The sequence below is a fragment of the Nerophis ophidion genome, linkage group LG16 (assembly GCF_033978795.1).
Source record: "Nerophis ophidion isolate RoL-2023_Sa linkage group LG16, RoL_Noph_v1.0, whole genome shotgun sequence".
Classification (NCBI taxonomy): domain Eukaryota; kingdom Metazoa; phylum Chordata; class Actinopteri; order Syngnathiformes; family Syngnathidae; genus Nerophis; species Nerophis ophidion.
In genome coordinates this window covers 38,098,327-38,125,858 of record NC_084626.1, presented here as the reverse complement: position 1 = coordinate 38,125,858, position 27,532 = coordinate 38,098,327, and the positions used below count along the sequence as shown (strand labels likewise).

Here is a 27,532-nt window from a genome sequence, read left to right as displayed (position 1 = left end):
AGCAATTATTTCAAAACTGGTTCACTTATTTTTCCCTAGAGAGATGTTTAACAAAGGGGAACAAAAAGTGAAATACACAAAGCACTGTCGCAATGCAACTCACCACATTACACCTTGATCACTTGTATAACTGTTTTAAACATTAAAATAATGATAACATGCGAGTTTGATACCGTTTTATGGTGACTTTTGAACAGTAGATTTGTATTTTCCATTATTCCCAATGGCAGTAGTGGTTCTCAACCTTTTTTCAGTTATGTACCCCCTGTGAAATTTTTTTTTAATTCAAGTACCCCCTAATCAGAGCAAAGCATTTTTGGTTAAAAAAAGACAATAAAGAAGTCAAATACTGCACTATGTCATCAGTTTCTGATTTATTAAATTGTATTACAATGCAAAATATTGCAAATTTTTTAGTGGTCTTTATTGAACTATTCGGAAAAAAAAGATAACTAACAACTTGTTGAAAAATAAACAAGTGATTCAATTATAAATAAAGATTTCTACACATAAAAGTAATCATCAACTTAAAGTGCCCTCTTTGGGGATTTTAATAGAGATCCATCTGGATTCATTAACTTAATTCTAAACATTTCTTCACAGAAAATAATTCTTTCACATCAATATTAATGGAACATGTCCACAAAAAATCTAGCTGTCAACACTGAATATTGCATTGTTGCATTTGTTTTCACAGTTTTTTAACTTACATTCATATTTTGTTGAAGTATTTACTCAATAAATATATGAAGGATTTTTGAATTGTTGCTATTTTTAGAATATTTTAAAAAAAATCTCACGTACCCCTTGGCATACCTTCAAGTACCCCCAGGGGTAAGCCTACCCCCATTTGAGAACCACTGCATTGAAGGATGGAGGGCACTTTAATCTTGATCTTTTATTAGGTACAGGTATGTAAAAATTGCAATGTAAGTCAAGCTATGCAAAGCAAGAAGAAATAAACTGTCACGTTCACCAACCCAATAGCACGCCTTTTTACGTATAACATTTTATGATTTTTCTTTTTGCATGGATAGCCCAAATCCTAACAAGTGGGATGTTGGTTGTGTTTAATTAAATGTTCTAAAAAAATTCACTTTTTTTAATGGGGAGAAAAACTTTCCACCGTTCATGCAACATTTGAGATCTGTGGTGATTAAATAAAAGTCAAATGAGTTGAAGTACCAGCAGCTTGTGCTCTTTCCGGTTGATGATAACTGCAGTTATCTGTTGGTCCATGAAGATGAGAATGGTGCACAGGAGAGCCGGGATAGAGGCTGCCAACACCGTCCACCAAGGATTACGCCCTATTGGATTAATGATCCACCCTCGGTCATCTCTGGTGGGCTAATGGTGGCACACATTAAGAAGTTGTGAACATCAATTCCAAGCTATGCCCGCAGTATGTCTTGCTTACCTGGAATTTGCTGGGAACTTTTAACTTTTGGGAGGGCACGCCTATGACGTAGTCGAGCAACACCATGAAGACGATGGTAAGGAATACGGCAAAGTCACTGATCATCGACCGTACCTGTGTGCACCAGGGAATGGAACTTAAACAAAAGCTTGGAGACAATTATAGAAGTAGGAAGATCAGTTGTCTGTTTTCAAAGTGTGAACTCTGCATAAACAACATGGAGGGGTTTACTTCTTGGGATTTTGTCCTTGCGGCGTTTGCAATAATGTTGTTTGTGCAGGGCAGTGCAGTGAGGGATGCAGTGGCCTCAGACCAAGCAGCCCTTACACAAACGTGCGGCACAACAGAGGGCAGTTACTTTGGCTCATTTGCATCTCAAAAAGTAGGGACACTTTAAGGAAAATCATGTCCCAAGTCTGGTTTGAAGGAGATGTATCCATCTATTTTCAACGGCTTGTCCCTTTCGAGTTCACGGGGGGCTGGAGCCTATCCCGGTTGCATTTGGGCGGAAGGCGGGTACACCCTGGACAAGGCGCCACCTTCGTACCATCCGTCCTCCCTGTCCAGAATCTATACATTTTTTGTTCTCAAATGAGTGATGTTTCTCCCTGAGATGACGATGACCTGGATGAATGAAAACATTCACAGACATCCTATACCTATGTTTACCTACTTTTGTACCTTCTGCTTATGTTGATCTACTTTGCACTATATTTTACCTAGGCTTATCTACTCTTTGTACCTTATTCTGCTTATGTTTACCTACTTTACACTGTTTTACCTAGGTTTATATACTTTTTGTACCTTCTTCTGCTACTTTATACTATATGTTATCTATGTTTACCTACTTTATACCATTTTTTACCTGTTTACCATTTTTTTTTTGCCTTCCTCTGTCCTTGTCGACCTACTTTACACCTGTTACGGCGCACACGCAGTTTGTTTCTCCCTCTTCTGCGGGAGCACCAGACACGCCCCCACGCGCGCTGTGCAGACCGCGGCCACACGCCGCCGCAGCCGGAGGCAATCTTCAATCAACACACCTGGCATTGATTACAGACGACAGGATAAAGAACTTAATCGCTGACTACTCCTCGTCGGAACGTAGCCCTGTCCGCAGTAAGCGTCACATCTCTGACTTCCCAATAGTGATTTCTCCCGTTGCTTGTTTCCTCGCGTCTCGTTCTGATCTTCTTCGTCTCTCATTTTCCCACAGTCCCGTGTCTCAGCTTCTGCTGCCATTTCCCCTGAACCTTGATTGCCCTCCTGATCCACCGACACACTGCCTGGACTTTGGACGCCCTCTCCTGCACCACGACCCCACCTGGACCCCGGACTTCCTTGTCTCTACCCTCTGGACTTTGGACGCCACCATTCAACACACATGACAACACCCCTTATGGTATCTTCATATGTTAATTCCAGCACATAGTTTACATTCAAACACATAGTAGCATACACACCCTACGTATTCATCAATCTCAATAAATACATTGAGTTTGTTCTACCGCTGTTGGGCCGTCTCTTTCCCCCGTCTCAGACTTAACAAAACCATCTTTTTACCTGTTTTACCTTCTTATGCCTAAGTTTACCTACTGTTTTTACCTTCTCCTGCCTATATTGACCTACTTTACATCATCCTTTACAGATGTACCTACTCTACACCATCTTTTACCTTTGTTTACCTACTTTACGTCATCTTTTGCCTGCGTTTACCTACGTTTTCACCTTCTGAGTATGTAAACCTAAGTCTTTACCTTCGTTTGCCTATGTTTACCTACTATAAACCATTTTAGACCTACTGTATGTTTACCTACTTTTTGTTTTACCTGCTTCTGCCTGTGATTATCTAAAAAAATAAATAAATAAAAATAACTAAGATTTATATCGCACTTTTCTAAACACTCAAAGCGCTCACAGAGAAGTGGGACTCAACATTCATTCACACCTGGTGGTGGTAAGCTACATCAGTAGCCACAGCTGCCCTGGGGTAGACTGACGGAAGCGTGGCTGCCAGTTTGCACCTACAGCCCCTCCGACCACCACCTATCATTCATTATTCATTCACCAGTGTGAGCGGCACCGGGGGCAAAGGGTGAAGTGTCCTGCCCAAGGACACAACGGCAGCGATTTTTTGGATGTCAATATGTGGGAAGCGAACCTGCAACCCTCAGGTTTCTGGCCGGCCACTCTACTATACACCATCTTTACCTACCTAAACTCCGCACCTAAAATTTTGAATTCAAGACTGCTTTTGAATCTGTAAAACATGTTCGACAAACAAGAAGACGTACAACCAGCTAAGATGACTTCACTTATGCTCAACGAAAAAATTTATACATTTATAGTTTGTATTTTTTAGTCATGAGTGAGCAGTGTAAAAATTGGTAAAAATATGTTCCAGAAAAACCTTTTTTCAGAAAATAGAGTAGACCTCAACTGTAAAATATTTTCTCAGAAGTCTTACTGATCAATCAATCAATGTTTATTTAGATAGCCCTAAATCACCAGTGTCTCAAAGGGCTGATAGAGTACAACCCTATTGCCTATTACCAATTACCTTGGTGGGGAAATACCGACTCGTTTTGAACTCTTTGAGGAACGCTGACATGAAGAAGGTGGAGAAGAACAAGATGGCAGACCAGAAGAGGACATCTGGGGTGTAAGGCCCATGGGGGCCGCATGCCGTCCCGACAAAATGACCCTGCAGGCTCATACACTCCTGTAGACAGAGGGCATGTTTGTCTCAGATTTAAATGCAGGATGACAAATAGAGGTTTCTTGCATGCTGTCTTATGTCCTTAGTTGGTCCTCACCGACAGGCGAGTACAGTGTGAATAAGTAACTGAATGAGTAAGGTGGAAAAGTCCATTGATTATTCACAAGACAACCTTTCTTTGTGCTCACTGAAGAAAAGCAAATCGATGAAATGTCCTTATCGGTGCCTACAAAAAGGAGAATTGCTTGGGAGAACGTGAAGGGGTCAGTTGCTTGTTAACAAATGCAAACATGCAGCTGTTGCTATAATGTGTGTGTGTGTTGACATAATTAGGTTACCTTGACAGTGAGGTTGGCCCAAGGTACTTCAGCAGCAGTGATGTTTTTCTTGCTCCATAGTTCTAAGGTTTTATTGTTGGGAGGATAAGGCTGTGCACACTCGCAGCTAAAGGGAAAGAAAGCGCAAAAAAAATTAGTCTATCATAACATAATGTAACCTTACATGTTAGGAAACATATTACATTTCAGGTCAAACTTTGTGTGATTTTAGAGGTGTACTTTACAGAAAACATAGGTTGAATTCTGAATTGCACAACCTCGGAGGTATCCGACATTGAAGGTTCTATTGCATAACAACATGTGCATGTACAGCATAATTTATCATCTTGATAGTGCTAATTACATTAAAAGATACATTTTAATTGACAAATTCTATGGATACAAGTCAGCAAAGTAAACCCTACTTGCTTTCTCTCACTCACACTAGTGTAGCTGGAAAGATGCTGCAGAGACCCGCAGGAAAAATGTGTTTAAAGGTTTATAGCAAGTTAGCAAACAGAAGAGGAGTGATGACGCAAATTTATTTCAAGGACGCAAAGTCATCATCCAGGAAATATATATTTTATTTGACTCTACAAGTTTGTTATTTAACTGACATTGAAAACAATAATGTACTTTTTTTTTGTATTTTATGTGTTTGATTTCATACCCCCAAAAAGTGGGGTTGTGTTATATGCTATGTCTGTTTCTTAAACATAGAAATGTAATTAGCGGTGGGAAAAAATGTCGACATGGCAATATGTCGACATTTTCTATATCTATATATATATATATATATATATATATATATATATATATATATATATATATATATATATATATATATATATATATATATATATACACATATATATGTATAGAGAGAGAGGGAGAGCTATATATCTTTATATAGATATATAGATATACATGTACTATCTTGCTTAGCACTAACTCCATAGAGCGAGGAGGTAGTACAGCTGCACTGCATCACGGAGGTGCATAGGTATATATATATATATATATCTACAGTATGTATATATATATATATATATATATATATATATATATACATACAGTAGATATATATATATATATATATATAGACATATATAAAGAAAAGTGTTCAACTCTCTATACAATTGCAATAAATGGAAATTGTTCATTGTAACTTAGTTTTTGACTAAGTTTGTGCAATAAATTGTTACTGTCATCCACTGTACATGTGTATATGTATACTATATAGGGGTGTGGGAAAAAATCGATTCAAATACGAATCGAATCGTTTACGTTGTGCGATTCAGAATCGATTCTCATTTTTTAAAAATCTATTTTTTTTTTTTATCAATCCAACAAACCACTACACAGCAATACCATAACAATGCAATCCAATTCCAAAACCAAACCTGACCCAGCAACACTCAGAACTGCAATAAACAGAGCAATTGAGAGGAGACACAAACACGACACAGAACAAACCAAAAGTAATGAAACAAAAATGATTATCAATAACAGTTTCAATATTAGTTATAATTTCAGCATAGCAGTGATTAAAAATCCCTCACTGACATTATCATTAGACATTTATAAAAATAATTAAAAAAGAACAATAGTGTCACAGTGGCTTACACTTGCATCACATCTCATAAACTTGACAACACACTGTGTCCAATGTTTTCACAAAGATAAAATAAGTCATATTTTTGGTTTGTTTAATAGTTGAAACAAATTTACATTATTGCAATCAGTTGATAATACATTGTCCTTTACAATTATAAAAGCTTTTTTTTTTTTTAAATCTACTACTCTGCTAGCATATCAGCAGACTGGGGTAGATCCTGCTGAAATCCTATGTATTGAATGGATACAGAATCGTTTTGAATCGGAAAAATATTGTTTTTGAATCGAGAATCGAATCGAATCGAATCGAAAAAATCGATATATTATCGAATCGTGACCCCAAGAATAGATATTTGATCAAATCGTGGGACACCCAAAGATTCACAGCCCTAATACTATGTATACCTTTTATTTTAGGCTGCATTTTAAATTGATCACTGAATTACATAAAATTATTGCAAAATATTGCCATATCGCAATATTGTATCATATCCCAACTCAAATATTGTCATACGTATTGTTCCGTGAAGTCCTTGCCAATAATACCCAGCACTAAATACAGAACTTAAATTTTTTTAAATGACTTCCTACTAAAGAAAATGGTGTCCTCACTATGCCAGCGTCAGCTTGTCCAGATTACTGTGTTTGTTGAAGGGGTAAATGTCCCCCAGATGGAACAGCTTCTCCAAGGCCTCGTAGATGAAGATGATGCAGATCAGGGCAGCGAAGGCCTCCTCCGTGAAGCGAGTGATGTAGCACACCAGAGAGCTGGCGTCTGTGGCAACCAGCACCAAACACAGCAGTGCCGTCCACAAGCCGATGCAGGTCCTCAGTGACAGGTAGGACAGGTCGTAGTCCCTATAGAGGGATGTGAACATGGTGTTATCAGAGAAGATATCGTTAAAAAAGGAAGATGAGATCACATACTTGCAGAACTTGAAGAGGATCTTTTCAAACACCAGCACGGGTCCTGTGCTTCCTAGAATGGTGAGAGGCTGGCCAGCAAACACCGAGTAGGCAACTCCAGTCATAGATGCACCGAGCAAGGATTCAATTGCACTCTGGAACACACATAGGAAGTCTCACAGTAAAAGGAGGTAAGATGCACAATCCAGTCCTGAGAACGAATGTTCTGAATGTGTTGTTTAAATTTTGTACTATATACATATATACAGAAGCATTCAGACTGTTGGTGGAAAGTAAAATTTGCACACAGAGAGGTGCTAAACTATAAAATCAGTGCCTATGAGAGTTCACCATGGTTATGGCTTTAAGGACTGTCGTAAGAGAAGTCTCTTACAATGCGTCCCTCTGTTGCCTCTCCCAGCAGCCCTCCGAAGGTGATGACAGGAGACATGCAGGCACAGTAGAGGAAGAGGAACGAGGCCACACACTGCAAGCTAAGACCATCTTTAAAGTCACTCAGATAAAAGGGGGCCTTCCTTTTGATGTCCAGTATCAGACCACCAAACAACCTATTCACAACACAAAGACAACATCAGAGAGAGTAAGCCTACTACTAGTAACAATATTTATCAAGTCATAATTTGATTTGACTTTTCTGAAGACTGTTTTATGTCATTGTTCCTTTGTGAAATGCACTGCATGGACATAAGTATTGGGATAGACCCAAACACTGTACAATCTACCCCTTTCTGGACTCAGGCAAATCAAAGCACCATAATAAAGCTAATGAAAGCACTGAAAATACTGCATCAAAAACTAAGAAGACACCACAGTTGAAACCCTCCATCCATCCATTTTCTACCGCTTATTCCCTTTTGGGGTCGCGGGGGGCGCTGGCGCCTATCTCAGCTACAATCGGGCGACTAGGACAAGTCGCCACCTCATCGCAAGGCCCCAGTTGAAAAATTCTCTGTAAATATAACATACTCCGTTTTGAATCATGTAATTACATTTGTCAGGCACACAAAATAATACAAAAAATGTGCTAAATTCATTCTTGATGTCTGCATTCAAGGGGGACTAGCTCCACAGAGAAAAACTGCATTTGCACAATCTGCCTTTCTACTACACTGGCAACAAAAGACTGAAATAAGCTTCTCACACATTTGAAAAATGTAAAAAACAACAATAATTTTAGTTTTCTTGTAAAACATTACTATTATTATTATTATTATTATTATTGAGTAACCAGTGTCGCCAACATTGATTGGACTAATATTTTTATATAATACCGTATATATTACAGAGGGTAGATCACTGGTTCCCAAAATCCCCGCCCCAAGTACCAACTCAAACAAAACTTGGCTCTCTAAGTACTACCATAATGACCAACATTAAAATACAGTAGCATAGTGGGCATACATAATCATTAAAACACGGCATACGTTTTATGTAACAAGTGTATCTAATATTTTAGGCCACTGTAACATCACACAGTTTGAATATAGGAAAATAAAACACTGTACTTTGATCAAGTGATTCTTTGGTGTATCACTAGATGGCGCTTGTGTAACATAGGTAGTTTAACCATAAAAAGGTGTAGTATTTCTAGTGTAGCTTTCAAACAATTGCATTAATTAAGTCAGTTCATAAACTATATATTCAACGCATACCTTCTATAAACTGTACACCGTAGCTGTGTATTGTGGTGTGGTCTCAATTAATACTTTTTTTAATGTTGGAGTTTTATATTTGATGCATTGTATCTTGGGCATTTTGTGAATTGTAAGCCTTTTTGCACAGGCATTTCTACATTCCACCATATGTCTTTCATAAATATAAATGACTGTAGTAGTATAGAGTAGGTCTCCTTTTGAATATTGGCTGATTGATTGTGAGATGTGGTGTGTAGATGTGTGTTGTGTTTTTTTCTATATGTTGCCGTTTTGTGTTGGACTGTTTTCTTTATATATATATATATATATATATATATATATATAAATATATATATATATATATATATATATATATATATATACATATATATATATATATACATATATATATATATATATATATATATACACACATATATGTATATATATATATATATATATATATATATATATATATATATATATATATATATATATATATATATATATATACCGTATTCTTCGGAATATAAGTCGCAGTTTTTTTCATAGTTTGGCCAGGGGTGCGACGTATACTCCGCTGCGACTTATGTGTGAAATTATTAACATATTACCGTAAAATATCAAATGTCAGCAATCGTCACACACACATGACAACCAATGAAAATTCGGCGGAGGCGGGTCATGGCAGGAATGCATTGTGGGAACAGTAGATGCTGCAGCAATCGTCACACACATATCAACCAATGAAAATCCGGCGGAGGCGGTTCATGGCAGAAATGCACTGTGGGAAAGAAGACGCTACCTGCTACGGTACATTGGCGGTAACTTATAAAAACAAAGGGCTGAACAAAAATGGCACCGAAAAGGAAAGCATATACTGCAGGTTAAAAGCTGGAAGTAGTAAAATACGCAGCAGGAAAACGGCAATGGAGCACCAGAAAGAGCACGCAAAGCTCTGCTTGAGATCAATAGCATGCAAACGCACATCACGCCGCAGTTAAAAAATTAATTAAAAGTTTTAAACTCCATACCTTCTATCATCCCCGGAGGCTTAACCAAAATATTCCAGCCACTTGACATCTCCGTGAATAGGAGCTTTAAGGCAGTCCTGCGCAGCCTGTGGGAGCAGTGGATGATGGAAGGAGAGCACAGCTTCACGGCAACCGGGAGAATGTGCCATGCAACTTTTCTGGATGTCATCGGATGGATTGACAAAGCATGGGCTTCGGTGACAACCGAAACCATCCTGTCCGGATTCAGAAAGGCTGGAATAATTGGAACTGCAACTGACGATGACTCTGACGTAAGCGACGTACCGATAGAAGAGGAAGCGGCGCATTGTCTTCCTTTGGAGTTAGCAGAATTGTTTAGAAGTGACACCGAAAACGAAGATTTCATGGGATTTAGCGATCAGGAGTGACAGATTGTTTGGTAAATGTATAGCATGTTCTATATGTTATAGTTATTTGAATGACTCTTACCATAATATGTTATGTTAACATATCAGGCACCTTCTCAGTTGGTTATTTATGCCTCATATAACAGCCTGTTGTTCACTATTCTTTATTTATTTTAAATTGCCTTTCAAATGTCTGTTCTTGTTGGATTTTATCTAATAAATTTCCCCCAAAAATGCGACTTATCCAGTGCGACGTATATATGTTTTTTTCCTTCTTTTTTTTGCATTTTCGGCAGGTGCGATTTATACTCTGGTGCGACTTATACTCCGAAAATGTATATATATATATATTATCCATTCATCCATTTTCTACCGCTTTTCCTTTAATTTATATATATATATATATATATATATATAAATTCTAAGCAGTCATTTTATTGGTGTTAGTAGTTGTGTCACTTCTTTTCTCTCATGTATATTGGTGTCAATGAAGAACTACGGATAGAAATGAGTTGTTAGCTGAATATGGTGCACCCAGCAATTCCTTGGGAATAATGTATCGTGCTAAAAAAAAACAACTTGTAGGATCAAGTCACATTTATAAAAATTTTTTGCAAGCATAACTCACCGTCCAGTTCTCTGCAGCTCCGGCCCATGGTGCTCAGCGTGTAGCTCTTCCTCTACCAGGTAGGCTGTCCCATTAGGGACACCAGGCATTTTCCTCTTCTCCTTCAATGACAAAAACAAAACCAGGATCAAGTAAAGCAGACAAAGCTTTTCAGGTGCACCCGTCAAAGTTGTACCTGAGATGGGACATTCTTAGGTGGCTCAATACGGATAGAAGGGTCCCACTCCCCTGGGGGTAGGACAGTCACCTGGTCCAAGAACTCATCTATTCCAGCCAGTAGGTCTCCTTTGTCCTTTGCCTTGTAAGCTACACCATGAAATATCTGGACCACAGAGATGAAGAGGTCACATTAAAACAAATGTTTATTTACAGATTATTATTACCACCACAATGGCTAGACTATAATACAATTTTAATTTAGATTAATATTATGGCTTCTCACGATTATGAAAATATAATAATCGAAAATAAAACAATGGGCTGCGCAACGTTCATGCAAATTCCGTAGCTTGTGACGGTGAAACAGATGAGAAGCTAATGAGTGTAGAAAAGAGCATGTCTTTGAGAAGTCTGGGATGTCACCATTGTTGCTTTATATTTGACACAATGCGAAAATGCCTCATCAATAATCACTAAAGTCAACATAAAACGTAAGGCATATGATTTATAATTACCATAAATAGATTAACGTGAACCCCGACTTAAACAAGTTTAAAAACTTATTTGGGTGTTACCATTTAGTGGTCAATTGTACGGAATATGTACTGTATAAACAGTACTGTCTCATATAATGTATTCCCTTCCTTTGCAACCTACTAATTTTTTTTTTTTTTTTCCAAGATGGCGCTGCTGTAGTGGCTGCTGTAGGCAGGAGCTCTGTGCTCTTGTGTCATCCTTTTGTAGGCAGGAGCTCTGTGCTCTTGTGTCATCCTTTTGTAGGCAGGAGCTCTGTGCTCTTGTGTCATCCTTTTGTGTTTCCCTCTTGTTTTCATGTCTTATTATATTTTTTTGCCTTTTGGTCCGGGACCCTTTGGGACTCTGTGACAAGGGGTGGCACTTTCGTGACCTCTGTGGTGCTTTTTTTGTGGACTTCTGGATCTGCCTCCCGGGAGCCTTTTGGCTATGGAGACCAGCTGCTGGGTGTCTGCTACACCAGAGTCTGTTTGGATGTACTGGAGGAGATGCGGATGAGGGGACAGGGCTGCGGAGCTAGCACTGAGCGCTGGGACGGAGAGGCTTCGCGGTGTCTTGACTGGGTGAGCAGGTGTCGGACACCTCAGTCTCCTTGGACGTATCCTCGCTCATCCATTCGGACTGGACACTGGCCGAGAGTGGAGTCGGCTGTCTTGGTTGCTTTGTTGGGTCTGCTCCTGTCTCTGGCCATGCTCCCTTTTCCCCAGCAGACGATGGCGTGGAACACCGCAGAGGCCACCACAGTGGATATGTTTATTTTACTTTTTATTCATAGCTGTATGTAGAAGTGTCTGGTTGTATCTGCTGCTTTAATGTCTTTAATGTCCTCTGTGTTCTTTGATGTTTGATGTTTCCCTCTTACACACATGGAAGAGGGATGTGTAGATAGATAGATAGATAGTACTTTATTGATTCCTTCAGGAGAGTTCCTTCAGGAAAATTAAAATTCCAGCAGCAGTGTACAGAGTTGAGGTCAATTTAAAGAAAAAAGTAGAAAGTAAATAATGGGGGTTTAAATGGAAACAAAATAGAGAAATATTACAAAAAGAATAAAAACAATGGGAATAACAATATAACAGTAAAATAAGAATATAACAAGACAAAGTAGGCAGTAGTGACCATGTTATGAAAACGTATTGCACTGTTAATGTTTTGCATCCCCTGTCATCCTAATACCCCCCGCCCCCCGTCCCAGAGAGGAGTTGTACAGTCTAATGGCGTGTGGGACAAAGGTGTTCTTGAGTCTATTAGTCCTGCACTTGGGATGAAGCAGTCTAGCACTGAACAGGCTCCTCTGGCTACTGATAACGCTATGCAGAGGGTGACTGGCATCATCCAGGATGCTCACTAGTTTGTCAACAGTCCTCTTCCTTGCCACCGTCACCAGTGAGTCCAGTTTCATTCCGATTGTAGAACCGGCCCGCCTGATCAGTTTCTCAAGTCTGGAGCTGTCCTTCTTAGATGTACTGCCCCCACAGCACACTACCATGTAGAACAGAACACTGGCAACCACAGACTGGTAGTACATCCACAGGAGTTTTCTACAAATGTTGAAGGAGTGCAGTCTCCTGAGGAAGTACAGCCTGCTCTGTCCTTTCTTGTACTGGTGATCCGTGTTAACAGTCCAGTCCAGCTTATTGTCCACCCAAACCCCGAGGTACTTGAATGAGTCCACGGTCTGTACCTCAACTCCCTCGATCACAATAGGTTGTGACCGTGGACTCGACCTCCCAAAGTCAATGACCAGCTCCTTGGTCTTTGACGGATTGAGCTGCAAGACGTTCGTGTGGCACCAGACAACAAAGTCCCTCACCAGGTTCCGAAACTCCTCCTCTCTGCCGTCCCTGATGCACCCGACGATGGCTGTGTCATCCGCGTACTTCTGGATGTGACACAGCTCTGAGTTGTAGCAGAAGTCAGCGGTGTACAGGGTGAAGAGAAGAGGGGCCAGCACCGTTCCCTGCGGTGCTCCGGTGCTGCTGATCACAGTGTCAGACGTGATGTCCTTCAGTCTGACGTACTGTGGCCTGTCGGTGAGGTAGTTCGAAATCCAGGCAACCAGGCAGGGGTCCACTTGCATTTTGTAGAGCTTGTCCTGAAGGAGGCGGGGCTGGATGGTATTAAAGGCACTCGAGAAGTCCAGGAACAGGATCCTCACAGTGCCATTTCCCTTATCCAGGTGTGAGTGGGCTCGATGCAGCAGGTAAAGGATAGCATCCTCCACACCAACGCCTGCCTGGTACGCAAACTGCAGGCTGTCCTGGGCATGTTGCGCCTGTGGTCTGAGGAGGCTGAGAAATAGCCGCTCCAATGTCTTCATTAGATGAGAGGTGAGCGCCACTGGTCTGTGTACCATGGTTATGAGTTGTTTTTTTATTTTTTTTATTTATTTGTTTTTTTCCCTTGGCCTCAATCTGCACCTCCTCTCCAGGGCCCAGGCAAAGACCGATTTTTTAAATTTTATTTTAATCTTCTATTTTTTTCACCCCCCCTCCCCCCCTTTGTTTACCTTTATCTCATCTTTTTTGTAAGGGGCGCTGGAAGCCGGCAGACCCGTCAGCGATCCTGTTCTGTCTCCCTGTAATGTTTGTCTAAACTTGAATGGGATTGTGCTGAAAATTTAAATTTTCCTGAAGGAACTCTCCTGACGGAATAAATAAAGTACTATCTATCTATCTAATAAAAGTTTCAATCAATCAATCAATATTGTAATCGCAGACAAAGTCAAAAAATTGACCAATTACAACTGAATCCGCTGATAAACGCAAAATAATATCAAGGAAATTTACATAAATATAAGTGAAATGTTGTCATTGTAGGTAGCTCTCATTAGTCCACAACCCATTCAACCGCCTCATCCTGAACTAAGTAATGGTGAAACGGTCACTTGAAACAGCAACCAAGCAATGAAGTTAAAGCTAGCAAGAACAATCCATACACCCACAACATAGTTCATCTTCTTGTGTTGTTGTGAACGACATCATCGATGTAACATTAATGTATAAACTGTGGTAGCAACTTCAGAGACTCTCTCCTTTTTTTCCCATCCTCAAGTGAGTCGACTCTACTCGTCGAATCACATTCGCTCTGACTGCGCAAACAAAATAAAGGTTTTAAAAAAGTACCTTCCACAAGCATAATTCACTTAAAGCACATATTGATACATTTACAAAATTATTATGCTTTGATCTAAAATACAGGTCAAAATCGTCCGAAGATGTATTACGCCGATAAATGTAGGGATTTTTGCATTTAAATAATAAACATTTTATTACATTTTATTTTACACAAAAAGCACACACAGTGGTAAAATAAGTGTAAAAGGTAAACATTTTTTTTATTAAAAACAAACATACTGTATTGGTTTTTCTATTATTGAAATTTTACTTGTTGTGGTTTATTCATTAAGAATTTACATCCAGGGTTTTTTTTTTAACTATATATCTAAAATTTTGTTTTGGTGGTACTATAAACACAATAACAATTTTCAAAAAAATGACTAATTGTGTATTTAATCGTGATTACAATGTCAATCAAAATAACCGTGATTTTTTTTGTTGGTGCCACAATCGTCAAGTCCTAACCACCACCTAGCACAAAAACACCAGTGACAGGTATTGTTTCCCACTAACATGTTGATGACTCTTGCGATGAAGTGGCGACTTGTCCAGGGTGTACACCGCCTTCCGCCCGATTGTAGCTGAGATAGGCACCAGCGCCCCCCGCGACCCCAAAGGGAATAAGCGGTAGAAAATGGATGGATGGATGGATGTTGATGACTCAGTCTATGTGCTTTTTTGTGCATGACTGCAGAAAAATACACCATAGTAACAAAAAAAAGTTGCAAGTGCCGGTATGTCAATAAAGAACACGAGAAACACTATCAAATTAAAGAAAAAAACTAAAGTAAAGGTGGCTTGCCCTCCTGTTCTCCCTCTTCGCTCATCATTACCGACTACATGCTTCAATAAAAGTGATGAAAACATATGTAAATTGTTTTTTTTGTCATTTATATGTATTTCATGTTGTTTCTGCATGTAAAACTAGAAAAATTCACTATACAATGTGTTTTGTGTCAATGTTTTTGAGGTGTATCTAGCGAAATAATATTATTCATATATTTTCTTACAGGAAAAGTGATAATTTTGGTAGTACACCTGTATCATAATTGTCACTCTCATCATATTTTTGTTTCAAAATTAGTTTCCCTTCACATAAAATCATAAATACATTTGTAAATAAAAATCTGGACATTTATTACTCGCAACGTGACAATTGCACTAAGGATTTTTTTTTTTTTTACTTAAGACTACAATGTATTTCCGTATTTTTTTGCTACAATATTACAACACTGTTTTTACTATTATTGTAAACATTTGTTGTCACAAACTACAAGCACTATGACCAAAAGGGTGCGGATGATGCTGCAGCACCTACAGAGCTCAAGTGGAACACCATGGAATTGTGTGTTATGACATCTCCATCCCAAAAGTCAAATTAATATGTTAGGGATTGTTCCGCCTTGGTGGAGGTTTAGTTCTGAGAAAATATCTTACCTCATCTGTCATAATGGTGGCCATGGAGCGCCCAATTTCATGGTACTGCTGAGCTTTTCCATCCGGGCCCAGCAGAATGAAGAGGAACCTGGAATTACATGATCAGGTTGTAAATTTGACATACGCTGAACATGTGATCATATGAACTATAATGTAGTGTCTACCTGGTGGGTATCGGGACTTCAGTGAGGCCTGTGAGCAGCACAGCGGGAGAGAGGCGGACAAAAGCCACAATGGGTCTGTCCAGGAAATCCAGCTCTCCTACCAGCACATTGGAGGCTTCTGCTCCCTCTGGGATTTTCTTCATGAAGTGAAGGTCCACCTAGTACGTATGAGTGAGATGCAGACATGTCTTCATCACCTAGCTCTAAAATACAAACATGGTCCTTTTGTATCTATCCAAATGTGTACACAATTTGGACAAAAGTAAAGGAACATCTGGCCATTACATGAAAGGAAGTTAAAAAAGAGGGAACTATGAAGAAAAAGTACAATATGTACCTTGCTGAGATCTACCGGATGTGCGTCCTGTCCAGCACCGTTCTTCGCCGGCTCTGTCGGAGGTGGAGGCTGAGGAGATGTGGCTGACCCGGAAGTGTGTGAATGACAAGTTCAGTGGAATTAGACTTAGACGGAGACTTAATGATTGTACATTGATGTTTGCTACAATGCATGGCTCTGGGTATATTCCACCAAAAAGCGTCTTCTGTCATGTTTTGATTTTTTTTCCTGGATATTTTTAATCAGTTACGTTTTGAATGTATTGTTTATTAATTTCGTTTATGGTTTTGAAATTTGCTAAATTAATTATTGTTTGCATTCATGACTCTTGATGCTGATTGTTGACTGTATGAAATAATACACTCCCACCCCTCCAGAACCTGTTCTCCTCCAGAACCTGGAGGCGTACGGGTCGGATCACAGCTGACTCTTCTCACCCTGGACACAAGCTATTATCCCCCCTCCCCTCAGGCAGGAGACTACGGTCCATCCAGACCCACACCTCAGACCACCTAAAGAGTTGTTTCCCTCGGCCATCAGGCACATAAACAATAAAAAGATCTAATAGCTCAGTTATATCACACCTGGGTGAAGTCTGGTCTGGGTTTTCTCTGGTTTCATGTTGTCTTGTCAATTCCTGTTTTATTTTGAAAGGTAACTTTCAGATCACTTGCCCTTCCTCCTGTTTCACTGGTCTGATGTCTCTCCTGATTGCCCGATTGTGCCCTTTCATGCTTAGTTCACATGCCTATTCAAGCCATAGATGTATGCTCTGTATTGCTTGTCTCATGCCTTCCCAAGTAAGTTTTGTTTATTCATGCCATGGTTAGCAAGTTTTGTTTCATGTCCATAGTTTCTGTCATGGCAGAGGGGGTCGCAGCTTGCTGCGGCATTTGTTCTCCCGGGATGCAAACGGACTACTCTGGACCAGGCGTGAGGGTATGTACATATTTAAAGGGGAACATTATTACCAGACTTATTTAAGTGTCAATATATACCTTGATGGTGCAGAAAAAAGACCATATATTTTTTTAACCGATTTCCGAACTCTAAATGGGTGAATTTTGGCGAATTAAACGCCTTTCTGTTTATCGCTCTGGAGGCGATGACGTCAGAATGTAACGTCGCCGAGGTAATACAGCCGCCATTTTCATTTTCAACACATTGTAATCATTGGGTCTCAGCTCTGTTATTTTCCGTTTTTTCGACTATTTTTTGGAACCTTGGAGACATCATGCCTCGTCGGTGTGTTGTCGGAGGGTGTAACAACACTAACAGGGAGGGATTCAAGTTGCACCACTGGCCCGAGGATGCGAAAGTGTCTTGCGCCAGACCCCCATTGAATGTACCGGAGTGTCTCCACATTTTACCGGCGATGAGAAGACATGACACAGAGATGTATGGATAACCTGCAGATGCATTTGCAATGATAAAGTCAACGAAATCACAAAAGTGAGTTTTGGTGATGTTGTTGACTTATGTACTAATCAGACATATTTGGTCGCGGCGTGACTGCCAGCTAATCGATGCTAACATGCTACACTAATCGACGCTAACATGCTATTTACCGGCGGTGCTAAAGCAGACATGGCACAGAGATGTATGGATAACCTGCAGATGCATTTGCAATGATAAAGTCACAGAAATCACAAAGGTGAGTTTTGTTGATGTTGACTGCCAGCTAATCGATGCTAACATGCTATTTACCGGCGGTGCTAAAGCAGACATGGCACGGAGATGTATGGATAACCTGCAGATGCATTTGCAACTATATTACGTTTCCTTCCACCCACATTTAATGCGAAAAAAACACTTACCAATCGAAGGATTTAAGTTGCTCCAGTGTCACAAGATGCGAAAGTCCTGATCGGTTGGTCCGCACATTTTACCGTCGATGCTATTCGCTCAATAGCTTCAATTTCTTCTTCAATACTTTCATACTCCGTCTGTTTCAATACATACTTAATCTGTAGAATCGCTTAAGCCGCTGAAATCCGAGTCTGAATCCGAGCTAATGTCGCTATATCTTGCTGTGCTATTCGCTATTGTTTGTTTACATTGGCAGCACTGTATGACGTCACAGGGAAATGGATAGTCGCATCGCAAATAGCGAAAATCAAGCACTTTAAAGCTTTTTTTTGGGACATTCGGAGACCGCTAAAATTTTCAAAAAAACTTCAAAAAATACAACATGCCACTGGGAAATGATTTTTATTGTTTTTAACCCTTTTGAAATTGTGATAATGTTCCCCTTTAATTATCTTACTCAAAAGTGAAAACAATAAAGGAGCACAAGGCGAAGGCAAAACTTAACGCAGAATACAAAAACTAACACTTACATAGAAAATATGGACATGAAACAAAACTTGCTAACTGTGGCATGAATAAACAAAACTTACTTGGCAAGGCATAAGACAAACAATACCGGGCATGAATCTATGGCTTGAATAGACCAACGGGAACTAAGCATAAAAGGGCACAATCAGGCAATCAGGAGAGACATCAGACCAGTGAAACAGGAGGACGTGCCCATATCTATTAAATATGGACACTTTATGCATTAAGCATTTCACTCAGTAAGGGTGCAAATGGTGCTAATGGTACCGATTAGGTAGAATGGCCCACTTGCAGTAAGAGCAATGTGTCCATTTTTAAGAACTACTGTTACAAACTCATAAAACTTGATCCAATTTAATAGAATGATGACATGTAAGTCAGTGACACAGACAATAAATGGACTCCCGAGTATACAATAAATACCTGTCAGATGGGTCTCTGACTGTTTACGAGTCCCCTCGGCAATGGAGCGCACGATGGGCATGAGGTTCTTCTTCTTCTCGTTTTGGTGGTGGTGCCTCTTCAGCAAAGCCTCACGCACTTTAACTCTCACACTGTCATCCAGCTCATGAGACGCCTCCTGATGGTCCAGGACCATGTCTGCAACACACAGACAGTAAATATTATACATACACTGTAGAATGATGGACACAAAATAAAGTCACCATGATTTTATGCATATGAATATGACAACAGTTGTATTATTGTTGTTGAAGTTTGCACTGCTGTAAAAATTCACTGACTATTTTACAGTAAGCCTTATCCATTAAAAACGAGCAAAGTCAGCATTTTCAACCAGATCTTGTGTTTTGTTTATTTGTTCAATTTAGTTCTTTAATATACTGCAAGCCACAAATGGACAATCCTTTTTAAGGTTTCACTAAGTAATGGATGATGGAGATACATCTTAGACAGGTTAGGTCATTATGCATTCATTTAAAGGTTCTCTCAATATGTGAAATCAATCAATCAATCAATCAATGTTTTTTTTTTATATAGCCCTAAATCCCAAGTGTCTCAAAGGGCTGCACAAACCACTACAACATCCTCGGAAGAACCCACATAAGGGCTAGGAAAACTCACGCCCAGTGGGCAAGGAGAACTCACACCCAATGCAATCAATGATATGACTCATCCGCACATCTTCATCCCACACCCTTGTCTCTTCTCTGTCCTTCAGTTATTTGCAAGTAAGCTGCTGAGTCAGCAGAGTAACTTTCCTACCCTTCTCCCTGTGTCAGACAGTCTGCACACAACATTCAAATTAAATCTGAGCACAGCTCAAGGCCAGCGCTAACGTGTTAAATCCAGCCCCAGTATAATCCCCCTTGCTAACGAGGGGGAATTGCGGAACCACGGCAATGAAAATACATTTAATTAGGGTAAAGCTGTCGTGACCCTAAAATGCAGAGGACAGCAGACGGCGTGCAGGTAAAAGTATATTTAATGACGAATCAAAATCTATGGTGCAGCTGGGAAGTGCATCGGAAGCTTAGATAACTCCATGCATGAACCAAATTGAACACTTTTATTTAACCTTTATTTACTCAGGAAAGTCCCATAAAATGAAAAACAAAACTATTTTTCAAGAGAGTCCTGGGCAAGAGGCAGCAAAAGATAGAGTTACATGAATAAAAACAGTTAGAATTTAAAAATGTCATCTCAACAGCTTTCAACCTGGATTAAAAGCATCTAATGAAATAAATTCAGTAATTTTTACATTCTTTTTGCTACATGTTCCATGTAAAATGAGCAGAGTAAACAAAAGCCCCTTTTCCCAGTTCTGTGAGGGCAAATGGAACAGTGAGGAACAAAAGATCATTTTAACGCAAACAATAAGAGTCAACACTCCTCCGTGTGATTAAATTACAAATATAGGAGAGCAGTAGACCAAGCATGGCCTTATAATTATAAATATACCAATGACCCAGCCTCCTAGAGGACAAAGAAGGTCATCCCATTTGAGAATATAGCTCACAATGATGAAAAGTGTCAATCCTATTTAGACATTGAGCAGAGGCATTCATGTACAGCAGGTCTCTGTAGTCTAAAAAAAAATTTAAATGTAGTGACAAGGCACTTTTTTGTCTAAAAAAACCAACTAATTTTATTTTGAAAGAAAAACCCCAATTTGAGTTGAAGTTATTTTCACAAGATTCTATGTATGGGGCTTGAAAGTTAAGGAGTCATCCAGCAAAATACCAAGGTACTTAAACAGGTGAACCACCTTTAAGACATTAAGAGCGGACACTAATGGGATAGTTTGAGGAACATTCTTAGCGTTTGAAAACAAGATAAGTTTTGTCTTTACAGCATTGATGACTCCTTTTAGCTGGACCATATCAAAAGTGTTTTGCTGGACCACATCAAAAGCTTTTTGCAGAGATTCTACAGCTTAAGCAGGGTTGGCACCAAAACAGTAAATTATTGTGTCATCAGTGTAAAAATGTATGTTCGTGTCAGACACATTTTGTCCCAATTCATTAATCGACATAATGAACAGGAGGGGTCAGGATATTGAACCTTGTAGACCAAGGGTCGGGAACCTTTTTGGCTGAGAGAGCCATAAAAGCCAAATATTTTAAAATGTAGTTCCGTAAGAGCCATAAAATATTTTTTTAACACTGAATACAACTAAATGCGTGCATTTTTAAGTAAGACCAACATTGTTAGAGTATAATAAATGTCTTATTCTTTTTAATAACATTGGTATTCTGAAGCTAACAGATAATAAATACAATTCTTCTTACCATTAATGCGACTTCTTGAACAGGTGTGGTAGTAAACGGATGGATGCATTAAAATGCATGAGAATGTTTTATATTTTGAACGTCATTTTTAAGACTGTGATTACCAGCGGAATTATTCATTAGAATAGAATAGAATAGAATAGAGTTTTATTGTCATTATTGCAATGAACAGGTTCAAAGAACAACAAATTATTCATTACTTATTGTGTTAAGCAATGTCAGCTAAGATTTATCTGAGAGCCAGATGTAGTCATTAAAAAGCCACATCTGGTTCGAGAGCCATAGGTTCCCTAACCCTACTGTAGACATTTAAAAATTCAGACCACAGACTGTCACATTTAATACACTAGCTTCTGTCACTCAAATAATTTGTGAACCAGCAAACATGATTAGATAGTTCCAAACAAAGAAGCCTATGCTTTAAAATAGCATGATCCACAGTGTCAAAAGCTTTTGATAGCTCAATAAAGAGGGAAGCACAATATCTTTACGATGTAGCATTTCAGTGTCTGGTACTTTGTCTTACCACATTTATTAATAGCAACAAGTATATCATTTATCACTTTTGTAGCAGCCGTAATGGTACTGTGCTTTTTCCTGAAGCCGGATTGAATTTAAGAAATAAGTTCGATAGAGCGCAGAAACTCATAGTTGATCACAGACAAAAGATTCAAGAACTTCTGACAAGACACACAAATTTGATATTGGCCTGTAATTAATTAAACCAACTAGGTCACCTCCTTTTAATAAAACGGTAACAAAAGCTGACTTTCAAACAAGTTGGATATCTTTATTTTGGAATTAAATATTAAAAAGACCCGTTAGGTTGTGCTACATAATCAGCTGCTATTTTCAAGAAGTAGGGCTCTATCAAGTCCGGTCCAGGGGTTTCCTGTGATCTGTTGCTTTGAGAGCGTTATACACTTCCTGCACAGTGAAAGGAGCAAAGTAAAAAATCTCTCCAGAAGACATTGGAGGTCCTGTGCAGGGAGTCACAGGGGTCCTGTGCAGGGAGTCACAGGGGCTGATCGTGAAGAGTCAAACAAAGAATCAGAAGCTACAAAATGCTCATTAATGCTATTTAGGACCTTGGCCCCATCATTGACAGAACACAATTACACTAAACAGATTGCAAAGTATAATGATCCAGGAACCAGGTGAAACTAAGTAGAACTAATTAACAATCTGCGCTGGTAGGACAAGAAACAGAATGTAAAGGTGCTTCAAAACGCAGAGACCAAACAGGAAATAGTGACAACACAAGAGCACCAGGACAGGAAGTTTTTGTAAAACACAGGAAAATAAAAACATAGTCCTTGGGAGCATGGCTATGTCATATTGAGGGGTTTGCAAATTGATTGAGCCACCGTTTAAATGTAGATTTGTCCCAATTCCGTTAAGAGGATCGGATCGTGATGATTTTTGCCTTTTTTTAACTAATCGGCAAATGGCTGATGAGCTGCCGACTCTTAGAGCCAATCTTTACTACAGCTTTATGGCAGTGTTTATGTGGTTTATGAGAGGTTCCTTAAAAAGGGATGCACGCTCCGGGAGACAAATTACATTTCCATATTCCTTGTTACACACATGCAGGCAGTGCGTACGTGAAATCCAGGAGGCTGCATGTCTTGTCAGATCACCGGTTTTAATTTGAGAACAAAATGCAATGAGCGTGTCGTTTGGAAGCCGCTTCTACGATACTAATTCTCACCACCAAGTCTCTTCAAATATTATAACTGGAGGACTAGATGAAAAGGAATGGCTAACTAAGCATGCTACATCCAAACACAATCGATCCAGTTGTCAGTATGGTATCAGTATATAAATGTTACTAAAGCGATAGGAACAAAATTTATCTTTTTCTTGTTATTGTTACAAAATTGTTTTTGGATTTTTTTTGCTATTGTTTACGAACTCAGTTAAAAAGTGTCTGAAGAGAGGAAGGCTTTGAGGGGAAAACCCCAATTGAATTTGCTTTTGCTAATAACTATATTTTGTTAAATACAGTATGTACTATTCAATACCACACATTTAATACATCATCTGATTTAAAACAAATATTGTGACATTTAATAAGATACGTTTTATAAAAATATGTTTACTTTAGTATCGAACTCCGACTCAGAATGGGATCCGATTGGAAATTTAAAAAATCAGACCGGGATCGGAGGCCAAAAATATTAATCGGGACATCCCTATTTAATGCCTGTTCTTCATCTTTGACTCCTGCCTCATCAACAACATCTCCGCATTGGTGAGCCTTTCACGAAAGCGATGTCGAATGACAACAGCAGGACTTGAGCTGCTCAATGCTAACGACTCGGGTAATATTGGCGCAATCTTATCCGCAAAGTTCAAGTTGACTAACTTTTGGCAGTGGTTACGCCTGTGCTTTCAGCACATCAAAAACACAGTTCCACCTTAGAGGAATTACACAGGATGTGAAAACGTATTTCCGCATAGTAGCCGTACAGGAATCCTCAATGACGGCTACAGCAATTACGCGTACCCCGGATTTCCATCAGATGTGTTTGTAACAGGTATGTGTTGGATTCGACTTGTTCCAACAAGGGTTGCTGTGAGTGCTCAATAGTGTCTACTCTGCAAATAAGCTGGGTTGGTGCCAAAAGTACTAGTTCAATAGTGCCATGGTCGAGGTGAGTAGGGGAACGCTGTTCAATACAAATTAACAGCCAATTAGCTACGATGCTAATATGTATTACTTTTTTTCATAGCGTGTCACAAAGAGCCTTAGTGCACATTCAATTCCACATCAGGTATGTGTCTGCTATGCTGTTCTTATATATGTAATATGTACTATGTAAATATGTGCCATGGTCGAGTGTGTTACAAAGAGTCTCACTCTACTGACTGGTGCAAATTCCATTCCCCACCAGGAAGTAAACGGTGTCCATACCATCACTCAAGTTACCTGTCCATCTTTATTACAACTAAAGATGGAACTAGTCACAATTTCAGTTAGGGCTGGGCGATATGGCCTTTTTTTTATTATCTTAATATTTTTAGGCCATGTCACAATACACAATATTTATTTCAATATTTTGCATATAATCACAGCAGTATAATGATTATATGTGTCTACATTAAAACATTTTTGTTCATACTGCATTAATATATGCTAATTTTAAACTCATGCAGAGAGGGAAATCACAACTAAGTCAATTTAACAAAACTGTATTTATCAAACAGTTATTATGCAGTGGCACAAACATTCATGTCATTTCAAAACAGAACATGCAAGATTGTCAGACATTTTAAAAGAAGCTATTAGTGCACTTTTGTGCATGATGTCACTAAGATGACATATCAAAACAACACTAAATCAAAGTGCACTTTTTGTACAGAAGGCCACTACAATAGTTTAAAACAAATAAAGTGCACTTTTGTGCATGATGTCACACAAGATATTTCAAAAACTGTAAAATAAATAATAGGAAATCAAATAGTGTGTCTTTTGCTATGTGATAGGTTACTGCGGACGTTTATCTCCGTCTGTTGTTGACTATTTGTTTCATTCTTTGTTGATCTGGAAATTGTTGCTTCGGGATTTTGTGGGTGTGGCACCAAACAGAGATGTTGACATGCGGAGTTTCAAGCACTTTTCATTCTCTAGCGGGTGACTTTTCAAATGATGCAACACATTAGTAGAGCTGTTATTTTTGTAGCACTGCTTATGACGCATACTTGACATATTACAATTGTCTTCTCAACATATTCTCGCTTGAAGCCAAACCACCGCCAGACGATGGACCCTGTGCTCTTTTTCTTGGGAATTAATTCTCCTTCCTCCTTTTGTTACCAGATTCGCATCTTCTCCCTCTCCCACTCGCACCGCTAGCATCACAGCTAACTTTACCCAACTGCTACCTCTCTGCTCCGCGAGTATGTGACGTATGTAAGAAGATGCGCTTGTTTTATGTTTCTGTGAGAAGAGACAAGAAAGAATGAGAAACGCCTGTAATGAAATGCCCGCAGCTAAAAGCAACTGCGTAAGAACGTATACTGGAATATCACAATATAGTCATTTTCTATATCGCACAGAGCCAAACCCGCAATATATCGAGTGTATTCGATATATCGCCCAGCCTTAATTCCAGTGTATTCAGCAGGGGTTACACATAAGAGCTGCTGAATGGCGCCACAATGGAACTTCTCCGCCATCCGCCAATTCCCAAGGCCGTCTGATACACACTGTTGTGGCTCCAAATTACGCAGACTTTCACAAGATCTCGAGAATCCGTAATCATCTGATAAGGGGAGTTGTAGTAAAGTGAACCACGAACAGTTTACTCTGTCCTTCCAGAGAAGCTGAAGCAAAAAACTTGGTCCTGCCCATTCGAGATACACCACAGAACGCCTCTGAGCTGTGCTGTCCATCAATACCCACAAGTGGGTGTCTGTGATGGCTCTGACTTGACTTGACTCGACGGAGAAAAAAAAAGGATAAGTCAAGGATATGCCTGTAATATGATTCTTTGATTTTTCTTCCCCATAATCAGCGTGTCCTCATTTATTTGAAGTTACATACGAAAACCTTTGGAAAATTGACTTCAAGTCCGTCCCCGCCCATTAGGATGTTTCAAAGTGTAAAATAAGATCCACCGAGAAAACGCAGCATTTCATTTTGAAAGTAAACCAGATGTAATATATTTTGTGTTTGTGTATAACTTCCTATCCCACACGAGCAGATTTGAGCTAAATTGATCCGTCGTGTTGCGCCATATTGCAAATATACAAGATCTACATACAGTATCTTCAGTGCAGGGATGCGGTACAGCACCAGTGGAAATCGACACATTGACTAGAATGGAAACGGGAAGAGTCCGCTGCCGTGGATCTGGGGTTGGACGATCCTCCTGCTACAGGCAAGTAGAACGCATTTAAGGCTACTATTTTGAGTAAAACAAGTGTAAATGTGACTAAATTGCTGTGTACAGGACTTTAAATGTGTTAAAAATGCATTTAGAAGGTTGTACAGCTTGTACAGATTACATGTCCTACAACAATGGTGGCCGACATTATCTGAGCTTATGATCAATGCAAAACTGTACTACCAATAATATTTTCTGCATGGGAATTTTAAAAACATCCACTCATTCCACCCACCTGAAGGTAAGTAACTAAAAATACACTACAATGTGACTTAACTGCTCTGATCAATGCATCTGTGCACAGGTGCTTGTGGCAGGAGTCACACAGAGGAGAGTGTGTGTGTGTTTTTGGATAACAACAGGAGTCATTCAGTCATGAGCAGTTCGTAACGCATACATTTTTCCAAGCATGTGCTATTTTGATATATGTATAAATGTCTGCACATTTCAATCTGTGCCACTCCAGTGTAACACCTTAAAGTGACCATGAATATATTTGTAAGGGAGGGCATTTTGAAACAACTCTTGTTTAGGTCTCTTTCTAGTAGGGCTGCAAATCTTTTGTTGTCCCACGATTCGATTCAATATCGATTCTTGGGGTCACGATTTAATAATATATTGATTTTTTTTTCGATTCAAAGCGATTCTCGATTCAAAAACGATATTTTTCCGATTCAAAACTATTCTGTATTCATTCAATACATAGGATTTCAGCAGGATCTACCCCAGTCTGCTGACAGGCTAGCAGAGTAGTAGATTTTTTTTAAAAAGCTTATTATAATTCTAAAGGACTTATGAGATGCGATGCAAGTGTAAGCCACTGTGACACTATTGTTCTTTTTTTATTTTTATAAATGTCTCATGATAATGTCAATGAGGGATTTTTAATCACTGCTATGCTGAAATTATAACTAATATTGATGCTGTTGTTGATAATATTCATTTTTGTTTCACTACTTTTGGTTTGTTCTGTGTCCTGTTTGTGTCTCCTCTCAATTGCTCTGTTTATTGTGAAGTGAAGTGAATTATATTTATATAGCGCTTTTCTCTAGTGACTCAAAGCGCTTTACATAGTGAAACCCAATATCTAAGTTACATTTAAACCAGTGTGGGTGGCACTGGGAGCAGGTGGGTAAAGTGTC

The 27,532-nt window shown here is 39.2% G+C and overlaps 1 protein-coding gene across 3 annotated transcripts in view; it reads right to left on the bottom strand.

Moving 5' to 3' along the window:
* The window catches only part of slc4a8 (solute carrier family 4 member 8), a 98,670-nt gene that overhangs the window by 22,869 nt on the left and 48,269 nt on the right, over window positions 1-27,532 (bottom strand). For all 3 annotated transcript variants that reach the window (XM_061875154.1, XM_061875156.1, XM_061875157.1), the window contains exons 6-18: window positions 19,172-19,348; window positions 16,412-16,494; window positions 16,075-16,232; window positions 15,911-15,998; window positions 10,837-10,983; window positions 10,662-10,762; window positions 7,371-7,545; window positions 6,998-7,131; window positions 6,683-6,928; window positions 4,475-4,580; window positions 3,978-4,139; window positions 1,418-1,531; window positions 1,186-1,347 (exon numbers count right to left, since the gene is read on the bottom strand). In XM_061875154.1, the coding sequence (XP_061731138.1) occupies window positions 1,186-1,347; window positions 1,418-1,531; window positions 3,978-4,139; window positions 4,475-4,580; window positions 6,683-6,928; window positions 6,998-7,131; window positions 7,371-7,545; window positions 10,662-10,762; window positions 10,837-10,983; window positions 15,911-15,998; window positions 16,075-16,232; window positions 16,412-16,494; window positions 19,172-19,348 (1,853 nt within the window). The remainder of the gene's footprint in view (window positions 1-1,185; window positions 1,348-1,417; window positions 1,532-3,977; window positions 4,140-4,474; window positions 4,581-6,682; window positions 6,929-6,997; window positions 7,132-7,370; window positions 7,546-10,661; window positions 10,763-10,836; window positions 10,984-15,910; window positions 15,999-16,074; window positions 16,233-16,411; window positions 16,495-19,171; window positions 19,349-27,532) is intronic.